General features: G+C 48.1%; 1 protein-coding gene across 7 annotated transcripts in view; it reads right to left on the reverse strand.

Moving 5' to 3' along the window:
• The window catches only part of LOC142563119 (venom metalloproteinase BumaMPs1-like), a 116,487-nt gene that overhangs the window by 45,639 nt on the left and 50,700 nt on the right, over positions 1-20,148 (reverse strand). For all 7 annotated transcript variants that reach the window (XM_075673660.1, XM_075673657.1, XM_075673654.1 and 4 more), the window contains one exon: positions 16,074-16,182. In XM_075673660.1, coding sequence (XP_075529775.1) covers positions 16,074-16,182 — 109 coding nt within the window. The remainder of the gene's footprint in view (positions 1-16,073; positions 16,183-20,148) is intronic.

Raw genomic sequence — 20,148 nt, forward strand, 5'->3', positions numbered from 1 at the left:
ACCAGCGTTTACCGAAGGGAACACGCCCAGACCCTATTGCATACGTGCTGACATTTTCAGAGCAAGTACATCACAGTGTTCGTAGAGGAAATGCAGAGTGTTCATTCATACGGACGATGGGTAAAGAAGCCATATTGTGTGCGGCATGAAGAAGCAATCTTTCGGTCTCGTCCGCAATCCGCCTAGCTGTCGCCTAATGCAGCCATAATCCAGAAGACACCTCCAACGTGGGGTACTACTGAACAGCAGCAGCACTAGCATGGACAGCCTCCGAGAAACTTATGCCACATGTCATGCGTGAAAGGTAGCGTATCCTAGGTGGCGCAACTGACGACATCACTACGTGTACCGACATCACAAGCACACAACTTAGGAAATACGCCGCGGTAGGTGTGTGTGTAGTGACTTTTGAAGGAGAGGAAGAGAGAAGTGCAGTGCCGTAACTGTCTCTCAGAGGAGGACACCTCAATAGCACAGCACAGGGAAAGGGGAGTGGGGACAAAAAGATCAGGGAGAGAAGGAAAAGAAGGCGAAAAAAATAACAAGAAGGGTGAAGAAGCAATGCGGGGCTTAGAGCCGCGCTCTCAGCTGCGTGTCACTGAAAAAGTCAAGTAGGGCAGGAAGCACTTTCCTGACAATGGAAGGGTGGGCTGGCGGTGGGTTGCACTCAGAGGCCTCCTGTGAGACCCCGTATATCCAAAATAAATTGTGATACCTGTACTCTAACGTCAAACCCGAGAACAAGAAAGCGCCCCTATTACTGTTTACTCAACTCTTCGTGGAAGACTGATGTACGACGACAGCGAGATCGACACCTTTCATGCTTGCACTGCGAGGAAGTCACCTAGACCCATCGTGGTTGCGCCGACTGACAAATATATTGTCAGAACATCGCCACCCACCCTTACATACTTGCCCACGTCAGCGACTTGAAGAAATTAAACCATGCCTGCTCTTTGAGAGGATTACTATATGAGGTGCACTTCTTTGCTATAAGACACATTTCTCTGTCTTAATCCGAGTGTATTGCTTGGCTCATTGCGAGACCCCAACCTCGTGTATAGTCTGGAGGAGAGACCTGAGATTTGATCCCACCCTCACTAGAAAGATGTGGCAGAAGAGGTGTCATAAAAGAAACCGTACACGCAATTACGCTATATTCATCTGAGAAAAGAATGTGACCACCATGGCGATTCGATCCTCTGCCCTAGTGCCAATGCTACCACTCCGTAACCGAGTGTGCTAACCAATGCGCCACCACTGCACCGTTTCACTGTTGCAACAGGCGACAGTGATGAATTACACGCGTTTAGACTCTGCCTGGCAGGCGATTAGATGGCGCTACTCTTACTATTGGCACCACTGTCGGCGCTAAAGAGACTTTGTCCTCCCAACATGAATCGCTCGCGTCTACACCATCAGGCGAGAAAGCAAAGTGTGGCCGGAGGCCACAACTAACGGCCGACGTAGTACGAGACCATTGCAACGCAACGCAACGAAACATGCGAAGCGAGCTGCTTCAGCAAGACAAAGTTCACCGCCCAAGTCACCAACAGTGCGAAAGGCAGAGCGAGTGGCTGCGCAGCCAGCACGGCGAGAAGCAGCGGCTGCAGAGAGGCAACGTGCACCTCCAAGTCCCCGACGAGCATATCAACGGCGAACAGAGTGGCACAGCAAGCAAGGCGACAGTGGAGGCAGTGAGAAGCGGCGCAGCGGAGACAACAGCAGCGGGAACTGTACGAAGTCAGGAACGCCAAGTGCACAGTGGCAGCGAAGCAATTCCCCAAAACATGGGTAGGCAAACCGTTGGGTAGTGTTTGCAACGTTTGCGATAGACTATGATCTAAAGAGGACGTCACGCGTGCTCCAGAACGATGCCCCGAAGTTCTCGCAAATGAGTTTGCCAACGAGGATGTCAAGAATTTCGCATTGTGCCGGAGGTGCTTGGGAGCGTAAAGCAGGAGAATATTCCGAACTTTTCACAGTACACCAGCTACTGCCACTCGAAGAAACCGCTGTACCTGCCGAAGCTCAACGAAATTCATGAAAGGTTAGGGGCACCCCGAGTTCAATTTATGCAGATCAGCAGATGGCTTATCCCACCAAAAGTCACATGAAAATCAAACGACCAGTAGTAAACGTTCCATTGAACGTTGACAGAACAGTCGCACTGCTTCCAAATTGCTTAGTGAATGACGGACCGATAAATGTACAGTCGCGAGCAAAAGTTGTGGAAGCAAAGGTGCCGTGATTCTTTTTTGCAGCCTGGGAATTCTGGTTGAGATCAAGAGCGCACGCCTACGCGCGCCTATTTGTCCAATACAATGCAATAAACCAATTCGAGGGTGCGGAGCTGCGCTTGAATCTATTTCAATTTTTTGCTGATTCCGTGGTCCCCAATTTTGCGCTCGCGAATGTAGATATGAAGCGCCGGTATATGTATAAGACAGCATACGAGCGGGGAATGACCATGAAACTAAATTTCATCATGTGGCTCAACTACTTCACGAGTAGTGGAGTGCGTACTACGGTATAAAGGTGGATAGGGGCGTGGCTGACAAAATTTGCTACGTAGAAACAGTACCAACAGAAGCGGTGGATCCCCTCACATAGAAGTCACACCTCTTAACAATCCATGCCAGATGGCAATGACAATGTCGTTGGGTCCGGAGACCATGATGATTCATGAGCGTGAGATCTTGGCAGCTGCGCTCGCCCAGAATGTATCTCGACATCGTCCACAACATCCACGCTTGCAAACTAGTGTTCCCATAGATTCACTTCGCACACGCCAGAGAGTTGAAATTGAAGCCAAAGCAGCGACGGGCACCATCGCCACGAGCAAATGCATGAGTGACGATCTACGCCACGCCATGTGTGTACATGGCTATGCGGGTGATGCAGTTGAGAGCCAGGGCATTCACGAACGTGATATTCCGAACCTCGACAGAATATGCGACTATGCTACAGAAAGTACCGCAAGCACATCTCGACAAACCGCTATTTGCGGAGCAAGCGGTGAACCACGACTTGGCATTCATGGTTGACATTGCTAACACTTGTACTACTGGCACAAAAAGAAACAGCGTGCCTTCGCCATGGTGTGGCAGCTGGGAAAACCGTCAGCGCTCCGGACATTGTCGGCACATGAGATCACTGGGAAGTGCCGGCGCTTCCTAGATAGCTCCAGGCACCTGCCGAGGTTGCTCAGTGGCTATGGTGTTGGGTTGCAGAGTACGAGGTCGCGGGATCGAGTCCCGGCCACGGCGGCTGCATTTTGATGGGGGCGAAATGCGGAAACACCCGTGTACTTAGATTTAGGCGCGCGTTAAAGAAACCCAGGTGGTCGAAATTTTTAGAGACCTCCACTACGGCGTGCGTCATAATCAGAAAGTAGTTTTAACACGTAAAACCCCATAATTTTTTTTACATAGCACAAGGTTGGTGCACTCCGATCCGTGACGTCAAGCTACTTTGCCGCACAGCCATATAATCAAATTGAGACACTGCAGAATGAGCAGCGGTTATGTTAACACCACCGGTTTGGTCACATCGGGCTTGGCAATGGAAATTTCCTTGCAAGTAGCAGGACGTCATAATGCAAAGTGCGCAGACCGTCTGTCTAAGAGGCGCTGGAAGCGGTCCTCAAACTTCTCCAGCGGCTAAACATCGATGACATACAAGTGGAGAAAGCTCTCGAAAACACGAGGGCGAATCAGAAATTCTTTGCACCTGATTTTTACTAGCCAAGATAAGGTACATACAGGTAAACGACACAAAATCTCACGGCCGCCATCGCTGAACTGAAAAATGACAGAGCGCGCGGGCCGCTACACCCGCCGCCGTCAATCCTTCCAATACAGTCGCCCCGTCGATGCCGCAACCTGTAGACGCTGCTAACTACGATGGCGAGAGCGCACCGAAGAAACGCGCGGTCGCGCGCGACCAGCCGGATCAAAAGCTCGAATTAGACGATAGTAAGAGCACACTCTCCGCGTTTGAGGAGAGCGTTCGCTTCCCAGGCGAGAACATGGCCCTCGTGCAGTCCACCCTCATGGCCCACGGTAATCGGCTGGGCCTAGTAGAACACTATCTTGAACACGTCGTCACTCCTGGCACCGACGAGGGTAAGCCAGTCTCGCAGCGTAAACCTACGCCCAGTCCACCCCCTCATGCGGCCCTGTTCCACCCGCCGGTTGCCGCGGCCGTGCTCCATATCATTCAAGTTGGCGAGGCGGAATGACGCGTTTCGTATCTAACAGTAGAACTTCAGGAGCTTCTCTTTGAAGAAAACCTCCCTGCAACAATACCTCGGCAGCCATGAAGCTAAATTCCACGTCATCCTGTTACAAGAAACCGTAATACCGGATACCACATTCTCCGGATACCAGTGGTTACCCGGGCTATGAGGAGGACGCGGTACCGCCACGCTGCTCTATAACATGATCTCCTGCCTAACGCACAACCTCGACAGGCCCGAAATTGAACACGTTATGGTAGAAATTCTCCCTGGCAACATGTCTCGACGAGGAGGAGGAGGAGGAGGAGTAGATTTTAATGGAGAGAAAGGAGGAGAGGTCGGCCTGGAGAGCGAGTCTCTAGCCTGCTACTCCTCACTGGGGAAAGGGGAAGTGGGGAATACAAGGAAAGGTAGGTGGCAGGTGATTATGTTATGGTACAATGAGACGACGAAGTTTGTACATCCTCAACGTATACAGTAGCTCCCGCCACCACAAGCAACGGTTCAAACGCTGTTCCAAAAAGCCATCCGCCTCGCCGGCTCCAACTCACTAGTGATCGCAGCTGACTCAAATGACGCGCACCGCACCTTGGGTTACGCGTACAACACCCTCAAGGCTAACGAGCTCTGGCAGAACGCGAACGACATGGACGTTACCCTCATTACGGAGAGGGCTTTTCCCTCCCGCACCGGCACGTCCACGCAAAGAGACATCACCCCGGATGTCTGCTTTGGGAAGAACATCGCTGACGCCCGCTGGTCTCACCTTGCGGTAGAACTCGGTAGCGACCACTGCCTACTCGCCGTACACTTCTCAACTGTCGGCAGGAAGACCAAGTCGTACACGTAGTTCCTCTGCCGTAAGGCTCACGCAGAATGACTCCTTCCCGATGACGCCCCTAACCTCGATATGTGGTCGGCTCAGTGCAATGCCGACATCACTAAGGCCACTGAAACATTCAGTACAAACCTGGCTACCGAGAAGATGGACCGTTGCCTCGCCCACCTACTCGAGGCCAAACAGTCCATCCTGGCCTGCTGGAAAGGCCAGCGCCTCAATCGCACGCTCCGCAAAGGCATATCCTAGTTAAACAAGAGCATAGCGGATCCCTGGCACACCCTTCCCGAACAGCAGTGGAACGAGACCTGTAACTCTATCGAACATTTGCGCGACGACATCACCACAGGTACTGCTAGTGCCATTCGCTCGCGAAGATACTCCATCAAGTCAAATGGACCACACCACCAGTAGACGTCACCAAGACCCTCATACGGAAATATATCCCGCTATCAATGGGTCCGTTGACACCTCATCCCGAATACACTGGTCCCGACAACACCCTCCTCCACACCGAATTTTCCGCCAAGGAGGTCCGCCCCCGGTCCCGATAGCATCACCAACAAGGTCCTGCGCAACCTGGATGACCCCTCCGTCGTTTACCTCACCGACACATCAGCGACGTGCAGAAGAAAGGCGAGCTACTTGACGCGTGAAAACTCGCCTACGGGATCTTCATTCCCGAAACAGGCAAGGCATTGAGCGAGCCTATTGAGGACAACGTGTTCGGTTACCTTACCCACGCATGACGTCAGCGAGATGAACACAGGGGATCTAAGCTAGGCCCGTATAGCCTAGATCACCACGCGATCTTCATATCCAAACCAGGCGCCTTGCCTGGCGCCTTGCCCGAACCAGGCAAGGCGCCAGGCATTCCCGAACCAGGCGCCTTGCCTGGTTCGGGAATGACGATCGCGTGGTGATCTAAGCTATGCGGACCTACCTTAGATCACCTCTACCCCATCTCTCTGACGTCGTGCGTGGGTAAGGTAACCGAACACGTTGTCCTCAACAGGCTCGGTCTATACCTCCACGACCACAAAGTCCTCCCATACGGCATGATCGGCGTCCGAGCCGGGTTATCTGCACAAGACGCCATGTTACTACTAAAGCATCAGATTCATGACAGAGGAAACATACAGGACGCCTGTGCCGTGCTCGACCTCGATTTGGAAAAGGCATTTGAAAATTTCGCGTACTCCTCCATCCTGAAGGCGATCACGGACCTTGGGCTCGAGGTCCGGTTCTCTTACTTTGTACGCTCCTTCATTACCCTGCGCAAGGCCGTCCTTTGCGCAGGAGACCTTGCTTCGGCAGCAGTCGAGCTCGAACAGTGGGGCTCCCCTCAGGGTTCAGTCCCCTCGCCGACGCTTTTCACTCGTGATGATCGGGCTCTCCAAACGACTCTCGAGGATCGACGGGCTAGACCACGCTATTTACGCGGACGACATAACCATCTGGTGCTCTACAAGGCCGAATGGCTTTATCGAACCGGCCATGCAGGGGGCCGTCGAAACCGCCTAGTCCTGGTCTCAAATGCCCGCCACCAAGTCGGAACTGTTGCTGTACTCGCCCAAACACCAGGGCACCAAGCCCAGAGGGTGTAAACCCCCGGCTAAACGCAACATCACACTTCGTGCAAGGGATGGCCGTACCGTCCTCAAGGTAGAATTCATCAGGGTCCTGGGCATGATCATCGAGTCCCGTGGAACCAACACCCGTACGGTGCAGAAGCTCACGGCCAAGACGGAAAACGCCCCATGAATCGTATACAGAGTAGCTAACTGCGACCACGGCCTCAAAGAATACAACCTGCTGCGTCTCGTACACGCGTTTGTTCTCTGCCGCTTCACCTACGTCGCTGCCACGCATACCTGGCTACTCGCCGACTACAATAAACTCAACGCCCTCATTCGAAAGGTAGTGAAACGAGCTCTCGGCTTTCCGATCACCACTTCCACACAGAAACTCCTCGAGCTCGGTGTGCACAACGCGATAGAAGAGATCTCCGAGGCTCAAGAGCGAACGAACGTTCCCCGACTCACAACCACCAAGGCAGGCTGCCACACGATGCGCTACCTCGGCATCTTCTACTCGGTGACCCGGGTTCCACCAAAACTGACGGCGGTTCCACGCGAGATCCGAGACTTCATCTCGATATCACGAGCTCCTATTCCGCGAAACGTACATCCTTACCACAACAGAGGCAGGCGCCTTGCCGGGCCGACCGCCCTTCTCCAGTGCATAGACATGAAAGCGGACGAAGTCACGTTCGTGGACGCCACCGCCTACCGCAAAAACTGCGGCTTCGCCGCCATTGCGGTCTCATCCACCCAGCGGACCGTTAATTCCGCCAGGATCCTCACCCGAGACCCCGAGGTGGCGGAGCAAATAGCCATAGCCCTCACCATGCTCGACGGCAAACGGGCAGTGATCTACAGCGACTCCAGACTGGCCATCAAAGCCTTCGAACGGGGCGTCGTCTCCAACCAGGTGGTAAGCATCCTCCCCAGCGCGGATCCAAACACCCTCAAGCATCACACTGTCATCTGGTTCCCCACCCATCTTGGTCGGGTGCGGGCGCCCCACCCAACCTCAACAAGATCACCCACGATGCATCGTGCGCGCTTATGGACCAAACCGTCCCCGGGCAACCCTATCTCGTCGAGCTGGAGGACAGCCGGCACACGCTCATTACATACAGAGAAATCACGAAACACTTCCACCTGGGGCAACTCATCTTTTTGCCACCACACCCCAAACTTAACAGGCCGCATACCCTAACAGTACGCCTAAAACATAGGCACATGTTCAGAAACCCCGCCAAATTACACGTTTTCTGTCCCGCCGCGGATTCCAGCGACACATGGCCCTCATGTGAAGACAGGCCGTCAATCGAACACACACTGTGGCCGTGTAGAAATGCTCTTCCCGTCTCTACATGGGACAAGCGGGAGAAGTCCCTCAGAAGTTTACTACTCGCCGACCAGCAATGGGCCTTGCAGCAATCCCGTGAACCGGCCGCCAAGTACTCCCTGTTGGTCCCTACATGGGACCATAATAGAGCTTTCCGGTCCAGTCTACACAGCTTACAATATTTTTCCCACATAGTTTGCAAACTGGTGTACACCATCTGCCCATCGCAGCACTAAATTTTAGATGCCCCTGCGGTAGAATACGTCCGGCTGACTATGGGGACTGTCGGACTGCTGTATTGGCTTAATCGTTGCACGTGAGTCGCTGCCCTGCGAGGAACTTCTTCAGCGGACCGAAAACGTGCAAATCACTAGGGCTGTTGGCTTACTGTATGGTAGGTGGCCGAGGCACTTCCAATGAAATGACCGGAGCTTGTCGGTGGTTCTGATTACCACGTATGCCCTCGCATTGTCGTAGAGCTTAATCGCATTGTCCACACCAAGAATCCGTTGGCGTTTCGGCCTGATAGCAGCGAGTAGACGTGACGCTGTGGAACAATAAGAGTGGGCATTGATGGTTTCACCTTTTGGCATTAAACCCAACAGGAGTGGTCGTCGGCGATCCATAACATCGCTTCCGTACAAATGGCACTGAACGTAATTTTTGTCAGAGGCGAACCCCGATGCTTCCACACCGTGCTCTGTTGCGTCTGTGCCAACGTGAAATGCAGGATCCTTGTTTCATCGTGATCAAAGATGCAGTCCGGCAAACCTTCACCCTCCTCCACAGATGAATCGGTGAAGTAATCATTCGCTTGCCTTTCATCATGTCATGCAACTGCTTAGGCACCCAACGACATGGACCCTTCTGGTACCCTATGAACCCGTACACGATGTCGTATACACTTGTATACGGAACGTCATCATCATCATCATCATCATCATCATCATCATCATCATCATCATCATCAGCCTGGTTGCATCCACTGCAGGGCAAAGGCCTCTCCCATGCTTCTCCAACAACCCCGGTCATGTACTAATTGTGGCCATGCCGTCCCTGCAAACTTCTTAATCTCATCCGCCCACCTAACTTTCTGCCGCCCCCTGCTACGCTTCCCTTCCCTTGGGATCCAGTCCGTAACCCTTCGTGACCATCGGTTATCTTCCCTCCTCATTACATGTCCTGCCCATGCCCATTTCTTTTTCTTGATTTTAACTAAGATGTCATTAACTCGCGTTTGTTCCCTCACCCAATCTGCTCTTTTCTTATCCCTTAACGTTACACCTATCATTCTTCTTTCCATAGCTCGTTGTGTCGTCCTCAATTTGAGTAGAACCCTTTTCGTAAGCCTCCAGGTTTCTGCCCCGTAGGTGAGTACTGGTAAGACACAGCTATTATATACTTTTCTCTTGAGGGATAATGGCAACCTGCTGTTCATGATTTGGGAATGTCTGCCAAACGCACCCCAGCCCATTCCTATTCTTCTGATTATTTCCGCCTCATGATCCGGATCCGCCATCACTACCTGCCCTAAGTAGATGTATTCCCTTACGACTTCCAGTGCCTCGCTGCCTATTGTAAATTGCTGTTCTCTGCCGAGACTGTTAAGCATTACTTTAGTTTTCTGCAGATTAATTTTTAGACCCACTCTTCTGCTTTGCCTCTCCAGGTCAGTGAGCATGCATTGCAATTGGGCCCCTGAGTTACTAAGCAAGGCAATATCATCAGCGAATCGCAAGTTACTAAGGTATTCTCCATTAACTTTTATCCCCAATTCTTCCCAATCCAGGTCTCTGAATACCTCTTGTAAACACGCTGTGAATAGCATTGGAGATATCGTATCTCCCTGCCTGACGCCTTTCTTTATTGGGATTTTGTTGCTTGCTTTATGGAGGACTACGGTGGCGGTGAAGCCGCTATAGATATCTTCCAGTATTTTTACATATGGCTCATCTACACCCTGATTCCGTAATGCCTCCATGACTGCTGAGGTTTCGACTGAATCAAACGCTTTCTCGTAATCAATGAAAGCTATATATAAGGGTTGGTTATATTCTGCGCATTTCTCTATCACTTGATTGATAGTGTGAATATGGTCTATTGTTGAGTAGCCTTTACGGAATCCTGCCTAGTCCTTTGGTTGACAGATGTCTAAGGTGTTCCTGATTCCATTTGCAATTACCTTAGTAAATACTTTGTATGCAACGGACAGTAAGCTGATCGGTCTATAATTTTTCAAGTCTTTGGCGTCTCCTTTCTTATGGATTAGGATTATGTTAGCGTTCTTCCAAGATTCCGGTACGCTTGAGGTCATGAGGCATTGCGTATACAGGGTGGCCAGTTTCTCTAGAACAATCTGTCCACCATCCTTCAACAAATCTGCTGTTACCTGATCCTCCCCAGCTGCCTTCCCCCTTTGCCACGGAAAGTCAAGCTCTCGGGAAATGTCCTTGGGTGTACATGGCGATCCGCTTTCACCAATGCATCCACGCGGGAAATGTTTTCGTCAGTTAGCGATGCAGCGCCTCCCCCCCACCAGAACGCTCATTGTCATGCAAGCCTTCATAGTCTTTTGCGAACTCACACCACCACCACCACCACCGCCTGACACTTCTCAAAGCGACACGCGTTTTCTTACACGTGGGCTGCATTTGCCTGTGTGTTTTCACATGTGTTCGCTCTTTCTCCATAGGAAACGATATCAACCTTCGTTGCTCGTAGGCCCCGGACGTGTGAAGTACAATCGCCCTCTTCAGCAACAGGCAGCTGCGCCGTGACGCGGAGCTACCGGCAGATAAAGCCGGGCCAGTCCAAGCAAGGCCGACCGCTGCGAATGTGTGTTGAATTTGAAGCTACAGCCGCAATTTGGCTAAATAAGTATCGTCAAATAATTTCTGCTTGGCTCTCATATAAGGCTTCACGGACCCTGCTCGATGGTGGCGGACGATCCTGTGCAGTGCGCGTTCTACTTCAATCGTGAAGTACGCGCCATCATGAAGGTCCTCAGCGACATTTCAGCGTTGTCTCCATAATACATTGTGGAATACTTCAAGAGCATGATCCAGTACTCTGCACAGCACCTGTCTCTGGGCATTATATCGCGGGCAGACACAGATAATATGTGCGAGCGTCTCATCGATATTGTATGTGGCGCACGTGGGGCTGTTGGCCATTCCAACAAGGAAATCTTATGAGTTCGTAAATGCAGCGCCTAGCCACAGATGGTACAGCATGCTCTGTTCACGTCGTGGTAACAACCTAGGTGGTAGGTGCATTCGTATGTCCGGGGACAACGAACGCAAACGACACACGATGAAAGTGTTCGAGTCCAACAGAGGCAAAGTAAATTCACGGGACATCAACCGCAGCCTAGCCACAGCGTCAGTTCGCGAAAGCGGAATCAAGACACGTTGACTACTTTCTTGTGCAGATCGGGTGGCTTCGTCGGCGTGGCCATTGCTGCTGATTCTGCAATGTCCAGGAAGCCAACGAAAGATTATGTTGTGTCCTTTGTCATGGCTGCGATGGTACATGCGTTGAATTTCTGAGGTCAGTTGTTCAAAAGGCTGCCTTAGAGTCACTAAGGTTGTCCATTGTTGTAGTCCTTCATGATTAGTGAATTCAAGTGCATCACCGAGTGCCGCAACTTCAGCACCCGTCGAGGTGGTCACACATGAAGTTTTTCATTTGATTTCTTCAGGTTTTACTGGGATGATGACTGCAGCAGCTGAGCTGTTTAGTTTTACCGAACCATCTGTGTAGACATGTTGCTGGAATCTGCGTACGCTGTGAATGTGTTCCAAAGTTGCTTGTTTCAAAGTTTGCGACGGCTATCCAGCATTCTTTCCGATTCCTGGTATTGTCAATTGCCCTTGCAACCGGTGCAGACACCACAATGGGTCTGATAATTGCGTAGCAGGCGTAAATTCTGTTGGCAAGTAAGACTGATATCTTACAACACTTTTAGCAGAAGTTCAACGTGTCCTCTTTGCTGGCAAGGAAGCAAGATGGTGTAAGCGAACCCGAGTTGTCGGGTGTGGGCTCTCAGGAGATCTGTATCTATATAGACTGTCAAAGGAGTGCCTTCGGCAATGGCCACTGTCCCAATCGATGACATAATTTTGGGGAGACCGAGAGAAATTCTGAGTGCTTGTGCTTGCACACTCTGAAGCTTGCATATATTGGTAGTCCAAGTATTTCCTAGTACAGGCAGGCTGTACTGAAGGAAGCTCAAAAAACAGTGCTTTATATAGTTGAACAATCGTCCGCAATCAGAACTGAAAGTTTTAGGTCGTACTCCCACAGAATATCCACGCTGAAGGCCTTACTCGCGTTATTAAGGTTCATGTGGTCTGCGGGTCTTCACGATAGACTGTGAGAACACCGCCCCCTACCGCTCTGTAGTGTACTCGGTTTGTTCGTGATCGTCCCTATTTCTCTCTATCTCCCTCTTCCGCTTTCTTTCTCTTTTTATCCCCCTTCACTCTTCCCCCCGTGCAGGGTAGCCAACCAAAACGGCCTCTGGTTAACCTCCCTGCCTTTCTTTTGCATTCTTTTCTCTCTCTCTCTCACATGGGATGTGATTTCATCACAGGGGCAGTGCACACACGTCAATTCCCCTGTGGCTGGATCGGGCGCCACATGTTTCACTCAGGCCAGAAATTTCAGATGCACTGAAGTTCGGGAACATCTCGCCTCGGCGGACTTGGGCTTGTCCATCGGCCACGCAGTAAGACGCATGAACATACACACACTTTTTTCAAGAACGGTCGCACGAAATGCCGTTTGAATACGCCGTTCTAGCCGATGCAAGAGAGCCACATAGTTACCCCGCTCACGCCAGCCGAAACCGAAGATGAGCGTGCAGGACAGAAGGAACTGAAGAATCGAGATGACCCGATCACGTGTCTACGGGGAACACCATTTACGAGAGCATCAAACAACTGTGGCAAAGCCACGACCTCGAGGACGAGGAGTAGTACTTGCAGATCGTCTGCTCAGGCATCTCACATTTTTCGGTCATTCTCAAGAGAACTCCACAGCACACGAAAGTGACGTACTTTAATCCGTAGATCGCGTCTGTTCTCGAGTCAAATATGCACATTCAGGTTGTACTCAATGTGTACGCGTGTGCAGAGTACGTCGTCCAGTAATTAAATGGAGCGAGCAAAGGCATGTGCAACCTACACAGAGATACGCAAGGTCATGGGTGAGACCCCTTCGGTAGAAAGAACCTACGGTCAAGCTCTTGGGCAGATTAATGCCAATATGCTAAACACTGTCCAAATGTGGACTCAGTAGGCGACGTGCTGCCTCCTCCGCATGGAATGTCCGAAAAAAGCCGCGAAGTCGTTCATGTTGACCTTCCAGGGCCTGCAAAGCGAGTGTGCGTCTGCAAGATACATCATGATATGGAGTAAGAATGTATGGATCAATCAAGCACAGACAAATGGGAGCAAACCACCAAGGAAAAGCACGGAGACCGGCCGGTAGAGGTGAGAAACATGACACACGCCAAGTTTTGCGCAATGTTCTTCTAGTCGAATGGCTACAAGAGGTAAAACTGTGATTTTTCGATATCACTGTTACCCTTTAAGTGATGTACTGATCTACAAACGCGAGCACGTCCTCCTCTTCCACCCATTTCAAAGAGGCTGGACATCCTCAATGGAAACCGATTCTTGGATGACTTCGGTGAAAACTACGAACACATCATGCGTGTGAAGGCACTATACATGCACAACACGAAAATGGAAGAGCTGCTGGAGCAATGGCAATCCATCATTGCTAATGAACAAAACCTCAGCACAAGTGCGGAGGAGAAGCAACAACTTCTGCAGCAGCAAGACTGCAGAAAGGGGGTGCTCCTCAATCTCACCGATATGGCCGATAATAGAAACGTTTTGGACGATCTTAAGATGATGTATCAATCCGTCTCGTAGAGGTTCCCCGCAGTTCATACTCGCGACGTCATCCTCGTCATGGATGTCTTCCTTGGACGGACGCAGCTCCCGAACGAAGGGGCAGTTTACGCTGCTGCCAGAGCCCTTGCAAATCTTCTTCGCGGAAGCTGCAGGATTCAACATAGACGTTCCCGATGGAGTGGCCAAAGGGTCGGTCGGCAAGCTTCGCGTAGGGCGTCGGAATGTTCGAGACAACATCATTACAGTATGTGTAGAGTAAGGACTCGTCGCGCGTACCAAGCAACAAACTTGTGGCTCAATCAACCAGACATCATACGGCAATGGGTGTCAATTGAACTTGCGAAATTTCGCTACCACCTCAAGGGAAAAGCTGTGTCCCACATCAAGGTGAAGAGAACAAAGTTCTCACTGGTGTCGACCTGTTTCATCATGATCTCCAACTCGCAAGGTCGTACCTACGACAAGGTAGTCATGGAGTTCGCAATGAATGACACACAGAAGCTTGTTTAGGTCGCCTTGAGCCGGTCACAAGGGTTCAGGGGCTCCTCATTACAAAGAAGAGTGGTGACATCACGTTCTATCATAGAAAATAGAACCGATAGCACCCAGATGGACGTGTTAAGGAGCCTCAACTATCATTGGCTCGACACGTGCACGGCGCAGTACAAGCGGATCGGGCAGCAAGGGAAGCGCAAGGCAGATCGGGCAGCATGCCTCGTCGCATGCCTCAACATGCGTTCTCTAACCAAATACATGGAGGGCATGGCGCCGATGCCAACATCAATAGCAGCCGCATACCAGGGAGAACTAGATAGAGTTGGATGTAAAAAGACAGCTTATGGGGTACTCGTTCATGTGTGTCACTCAGCAACCTGACAACCTTGCCGCCAGCGTCGCCACATGCGCCAGGACAGGATTGTAACTATGACCCGTCCAGCTCAGAGAGCGCTTCGAAGCGAACTGAGACGTGCGCTGTGGAGTTCGTCGAAACAGGACTCTTGCTTGTGTGCGCATACGTGGCGTCAAACCTGTATCAAACAGACGCGACATAGTTCGTTACAGGAATATGCTTTCGGCTCTACACTGCGGCACGTGCACGCTCGTCATAGGAGAAGACTTCAATTACGGCGTGCGTTCAAGGCCAATATTCATAGGCACGATACTTGCCGATCTCAACTGAAGACTCGCCCCTCCAATAGATACAATCACCACTTCGCGAGGCACCAAAATCTACTTCGCGTTCGATAACATGTCATACAAAGTGCACAGAGTAATGTAGGCATCGGCATACTACTCCTTTCACAAGGCCATACTTTTGTCGACTAACTTGTACCCGGAGATGCCATCGCCGGAGCTCATCACACCGATGACAAATAAGATGTAACGCGCTTCAGGTACGCGTCGCACGATGGCTGTGACATCCCCCTAGCGCCATATAACACCACACATCATCCCCAGAGTATGAGGTGGAATTCGCCTACGAACCTTACGAAGAAATGCAGTGTCAATATGTCAAGACCAGGGTGCCGCTCGGGAAAGTATATGTCATAGTGCAGAAAAGTGGCGTAATCTTGCTGAAAACTTTGTGATTGACAAAGAACAATCCGTGCAGCGTGTGTGAAACACTAATGGTAACTCCGCAAATAAATCTCCGTTGACAGATTATAGTACAGCTGCTTTGCCGTCTTGTGCTTTGCGACCTCATAAGCAGCATATTACACTTGGAAACAATTCAGCAATGATCCGCCACAGCGCTCAACTCAGTGACATAGCTCAACGACACACTCAGCGACAAATAATGATCTCACATTTACACATCATAAAAATTGCTTATTTGTCTAGACCCTTTTTATATCTTGACGTTGAATAGCACATTTAGATTCTTTCCGCCGTCATCGCACAGGCTTTTGCATCGTCTAACGTTTGTAAGGGCCAGCTTTATTGCTGTCGCTTGACAATAGGAGTATGCTGTGGCTATATCTTTGATGCATTCATGCGCTAGAAATATTCACTGATATGTGCGCCGCATAAGGTGGGGCAATAATATTGATCCTTCGTTGAATAAATATGCGAAGTTGAACATAAAAACTTTCATCGCAAAGTTTCAACAAAGGGAACCTTTTTACAAAGTTTTGGATTTAAGGGATGTGCTTACAGATGTCCAATTTCATGTGCCATCGTTAGAAGCCCGCTATATGTAAGTGGTACGTCTTCTCCAATAGCAAATTTATCCTTTGAGCAAACTCCGGCTCTTTCAGCCAGACCTGCAAGAGAATTTGCATTAAATATTTCTATGAATTCGCGGAGAATTCGCTGCAAAGGCTCGTGTCACAAGAAGTACGACCAAATTGCAGTGATTACGGTTGAATCCAAATTAGGCGTGTACATCTACAAAAGCCAAGGCTGCATGCGAGAGTTTTCCGGAATACCTATGCTTTTTATGAGAGCTTAATTATCCTCATTGTGATAAATTTTCATAAATATTACTACCAAATGACTTTTGAAATAAATTACTTAGATATTAACGAAGCATGAAATTTTCCACTGTATTCCACCATGTTTAGATGAAGAGCATGCCTTAAATGTTTAAATTTACTTAAGGCTGTGCCTGACGCCTAATGCACACAAATGTGATACACCAACTTCAGCTCTAGCGCATTATCTAATTAAATATGCACGTCGTTCAGGGATTTTAGTCCAAATTGCGCTTACTCTTACTTGTGGAACATCGTAGCTTTCGACAGCGGAAAATATTGACCTGTTGAAGCTTAAGAGCATCGAAACAACGCCAGTCAGGCTGCCTCAACCTAAATGTTCTTACCTGTAGATAATAAGTTTACCTTGGATAGATATTTCAAAAATTAAATTATGGTGTTTTACATGCTAAAACCACGATCAGATTATGAGGGACGCAGCAGTGGGGGACTGTGGGAATTTGGACCATCTGGCGTCTTTACGGTGCGCCTAAGTCTGAGTGCACGGATGTTTGCGCAATTTTGCCACAATAGAAATGCAGCCGTCGTGGCCGGGATTCGATCGTGCGACCTCGTGCTTAGCAGCATAAATTGGCTGGTGATACAGGTGATACAGGTACTTGGCTGGTGATACAGTTTTCTGTTAGATCTGTTTAAACGTATCATTCACGGTTGCAACATTCTAATTAGGCTACATTTGGCGAAATTAAATAAAGCTTTAGCCACATTACACATACTCAAGTAAATGTCATTAATAATTGTTGAGTGTACATGAGCAGAGTAATCTTTATTATTATTATTTCAAGTAAAAGTAAAAGACATGAGTATTCATATACCAAGGAGACCCAGAGTAAGAACTGTCAGGCGGACCTGCTTTTGTTAGTGTGTATATAGTTATGATGAAAATTATAAGTTGCGCTTTACACGAGTAGAAATAAAATCACAACAGTCTGTCCCAAAGAATAAGTGAAATACGTGAAGCGCGTAAAATAAATGAAATTATGCAAAAAATACAAAACAAATTATCAGCGATCATAATTGAAAAAGATGCTTTGAAAAAGTTGTGATTACAAAGATACAAAAGTAATGACGTTTCTCAATAAAAAACATAGAAAACATGTACAGGGTGTCTCAGGTAACATTCGCCAGCGATGAAAAAATATTCAAATGCCACGTAGCTTGACAGAACAAAGGTAAAGTTGTTTCCCGTCATTTGGACATACTGAAAACTATTGTTTTTCATTCTGCCTAACTGAATAATTAGTCTTAAATAATCAATGAACTGCTCAAATGTTATACTTAGATGAAAAATGTGAATGAGAAGATTGCAGAGCGACACAAAAGCTTCCGATACAGCTTTCTGTTGCTCAATACGAGCTACATAAAAGTTTTTTTCCAAGCGTGAAATATTACCGCGAATTCACACAATGTGCCTCTGAGCAGCCAGTCGCGCGGTAATTTTACGCGCATTTGCGGGCTTCTTTCATGCTCGCAAAGACACTTTTATGTAGCATGTATTGAGCAATGGAAAACTCTATCGGCAGTTTTTCATCTTCCTCTGCAATTTCCTCATTGACGCGGTTAATCTAATTGGGATATCTCAGAAGCTGAATTATTAATTAATACAAATTATCTAATTAGGCGGCATGAAAGAAATTGCTTAAGCATCTACAAACGACGGCAAACAACACTAGCTGTTTTTTAAACTCTGGCTAAATTTAGCGAGGACACGCTGTATAAACGTCGCATTTAAGAACTACGTGTAAAATGCGAAATAAATTTACAGCAATAATAAAGGAAAAATAGATAATGTAAAAGTAATAATTAAAGAGATACAAAAGTAATGATATCTTTAAGTTACCACTAAAAAGGAAACTGTGTATGAGTTAACCAAAACAAGATAAAGAAACCGACACAGGTAAAGGGAATTTACGCATAAGACAGCGTTTGAAATTATTATTTTTTAAATGTGTTTTAAAAACTCCGCTGATAGTGATGGCTGATGTTTCCTGGAATAGAATTCCAAAACGCAACGCCAACAGAACTAAGAAAAATTTAACACAATGGGATATACCAGTTGTAAGAGAAGATTATTGTTCTAAGAAAATCAAGCGTTATTTGTATTGCCGAGATGATTAACAGACACTCAGTCAATAATTATGTCGAAATTATTTGGACGAAACACAGTGATGGATAGCTTATGCTGAAATAGATGGATAAGAAGTAGAATACCGAGCTGTTGGTAATGGGTGCAAAATAATAACGGAAGGAGTTGAAGCTCGTAAGCTTTAATACTACATTTTGAAGGCATTCAACATGATTTTGATCTAGACGGGAAGTGTTCCCCACAAGAAAGAACAGCATAATAAATGGTGATCAACGTAACAAAAATACGAGCGAAGTATAGGAGGTTGAAAATGACTCCGTGTTTTGATGATAACGTGAATACCAAATCATATTTTGTCAGAATATTTTCGATGTTTTCAAGAATGACACGTAAAAATCCAACACTAAGACTAGCACGATATGATAACTCAATGATACACCTCTATAAGATATTATTCTGCTTGTTATAAAACAAAACAATATAGAAACCGGCGGTTTAACGCAGTTGATAGTTGCTAATTAGTTATAAAGAACACTGTGTGAACATAAAGAGTAGCTATACAAGATGCACGCCAAAAGAATGGCACCAAAATAAGTTTTCATAATCCAAAGCGAACAAATTCTCGCATTAGACGTTTAGTCCATATGCAGGAAAAAATGACAACTCTAGCTAAAGCAGGTGTACCAAGAGGACTTAACACAGTCTGAGGACGATGAGTCTCTTTTAGCGAGTTTATAGATATGTTGCTAGCGATAGCATCTCTGCATTGTACTCGATTAAATTCGTCATATAGGAGGTCAATTAACAATACGTTGATTTAGCCGAGTTCGTTCACCTTGTCACTATTCATAAAACACGCTAAAAACGAAGACGACTGGGCCATTTACGAGCACCCGCCCTGTCGCATGTGTTCCTGCCGTCTTCGTCTTTAGCTAGTTTTATGAACACTGTCAAGGTGAACTAACTCGAGCAAATCAAGATATTGTTGATACACATTTTTTCCTGTGATAGCCTTTATCCTCTCAACACCGGCTACATTCGACCCTGCGATCCCCTGCATTAACGTTGAAGCCATATTCACCTACCAGCCTTGAACGTTGCCGTTCAGTGCCCTAGGTGTCGTATTGTGTTCCTGTTGTCTTCTTGTTTACCACGTTTTGTGAACACTGCCCAGTTAAAGTAGTGCCTCCTAACACATCGGTACCTGCATACAAGAATATTTTTGCTTCGTATTCTGTATAATCCATCAGCAAACGAATATGTACCTCCCGGGTACGTGTTTTTTGAAACCTAAGCGGTAACCATTCCCTTTCTTCTAACTGGAGGCTTCCTTCTGATGCATTCCTAAGAAGAATGGTACATTTTTAGGTATCCATTTTCTTGCGTACCTCCATCGTCTCCGCCAGATAATATTATTTTTCCGTACATCAAGCGTGCGCTTCTCTATAATAATTTATTAGGCGAATGTAGGAATTCCTACAATGTGCTGCAGATATTTTTGCATAGCTTTCTGTCACACTGTCGCGGTACCAACCTGCTTAGTGCAAGCTGCATTAGGAAGGATGTCGGAAATTTTGAGAAATCAGAGGAAGTATAAGAAGTTCTGTGAAAAGGCTAACGAAGGCTCTTAACAAGACATCGTCAAGCGC

This window comes from Dermacentor variabilis, chromosome 11, assembly GCF_050947875.1.
Source record: "Dermacentor variabilis isolate Ectoservices chromosome 11, ASM5094787v1, whole genome shotgun sequence".
In the NCBI taxonomy this organism is placed as follows: domain Eukaryota; kingdom Metazoa; phylum Arthropoda; class Arachnida; order Ixodida; family Ixodidae; genus Dermacentor; species Dermacentor variabilis.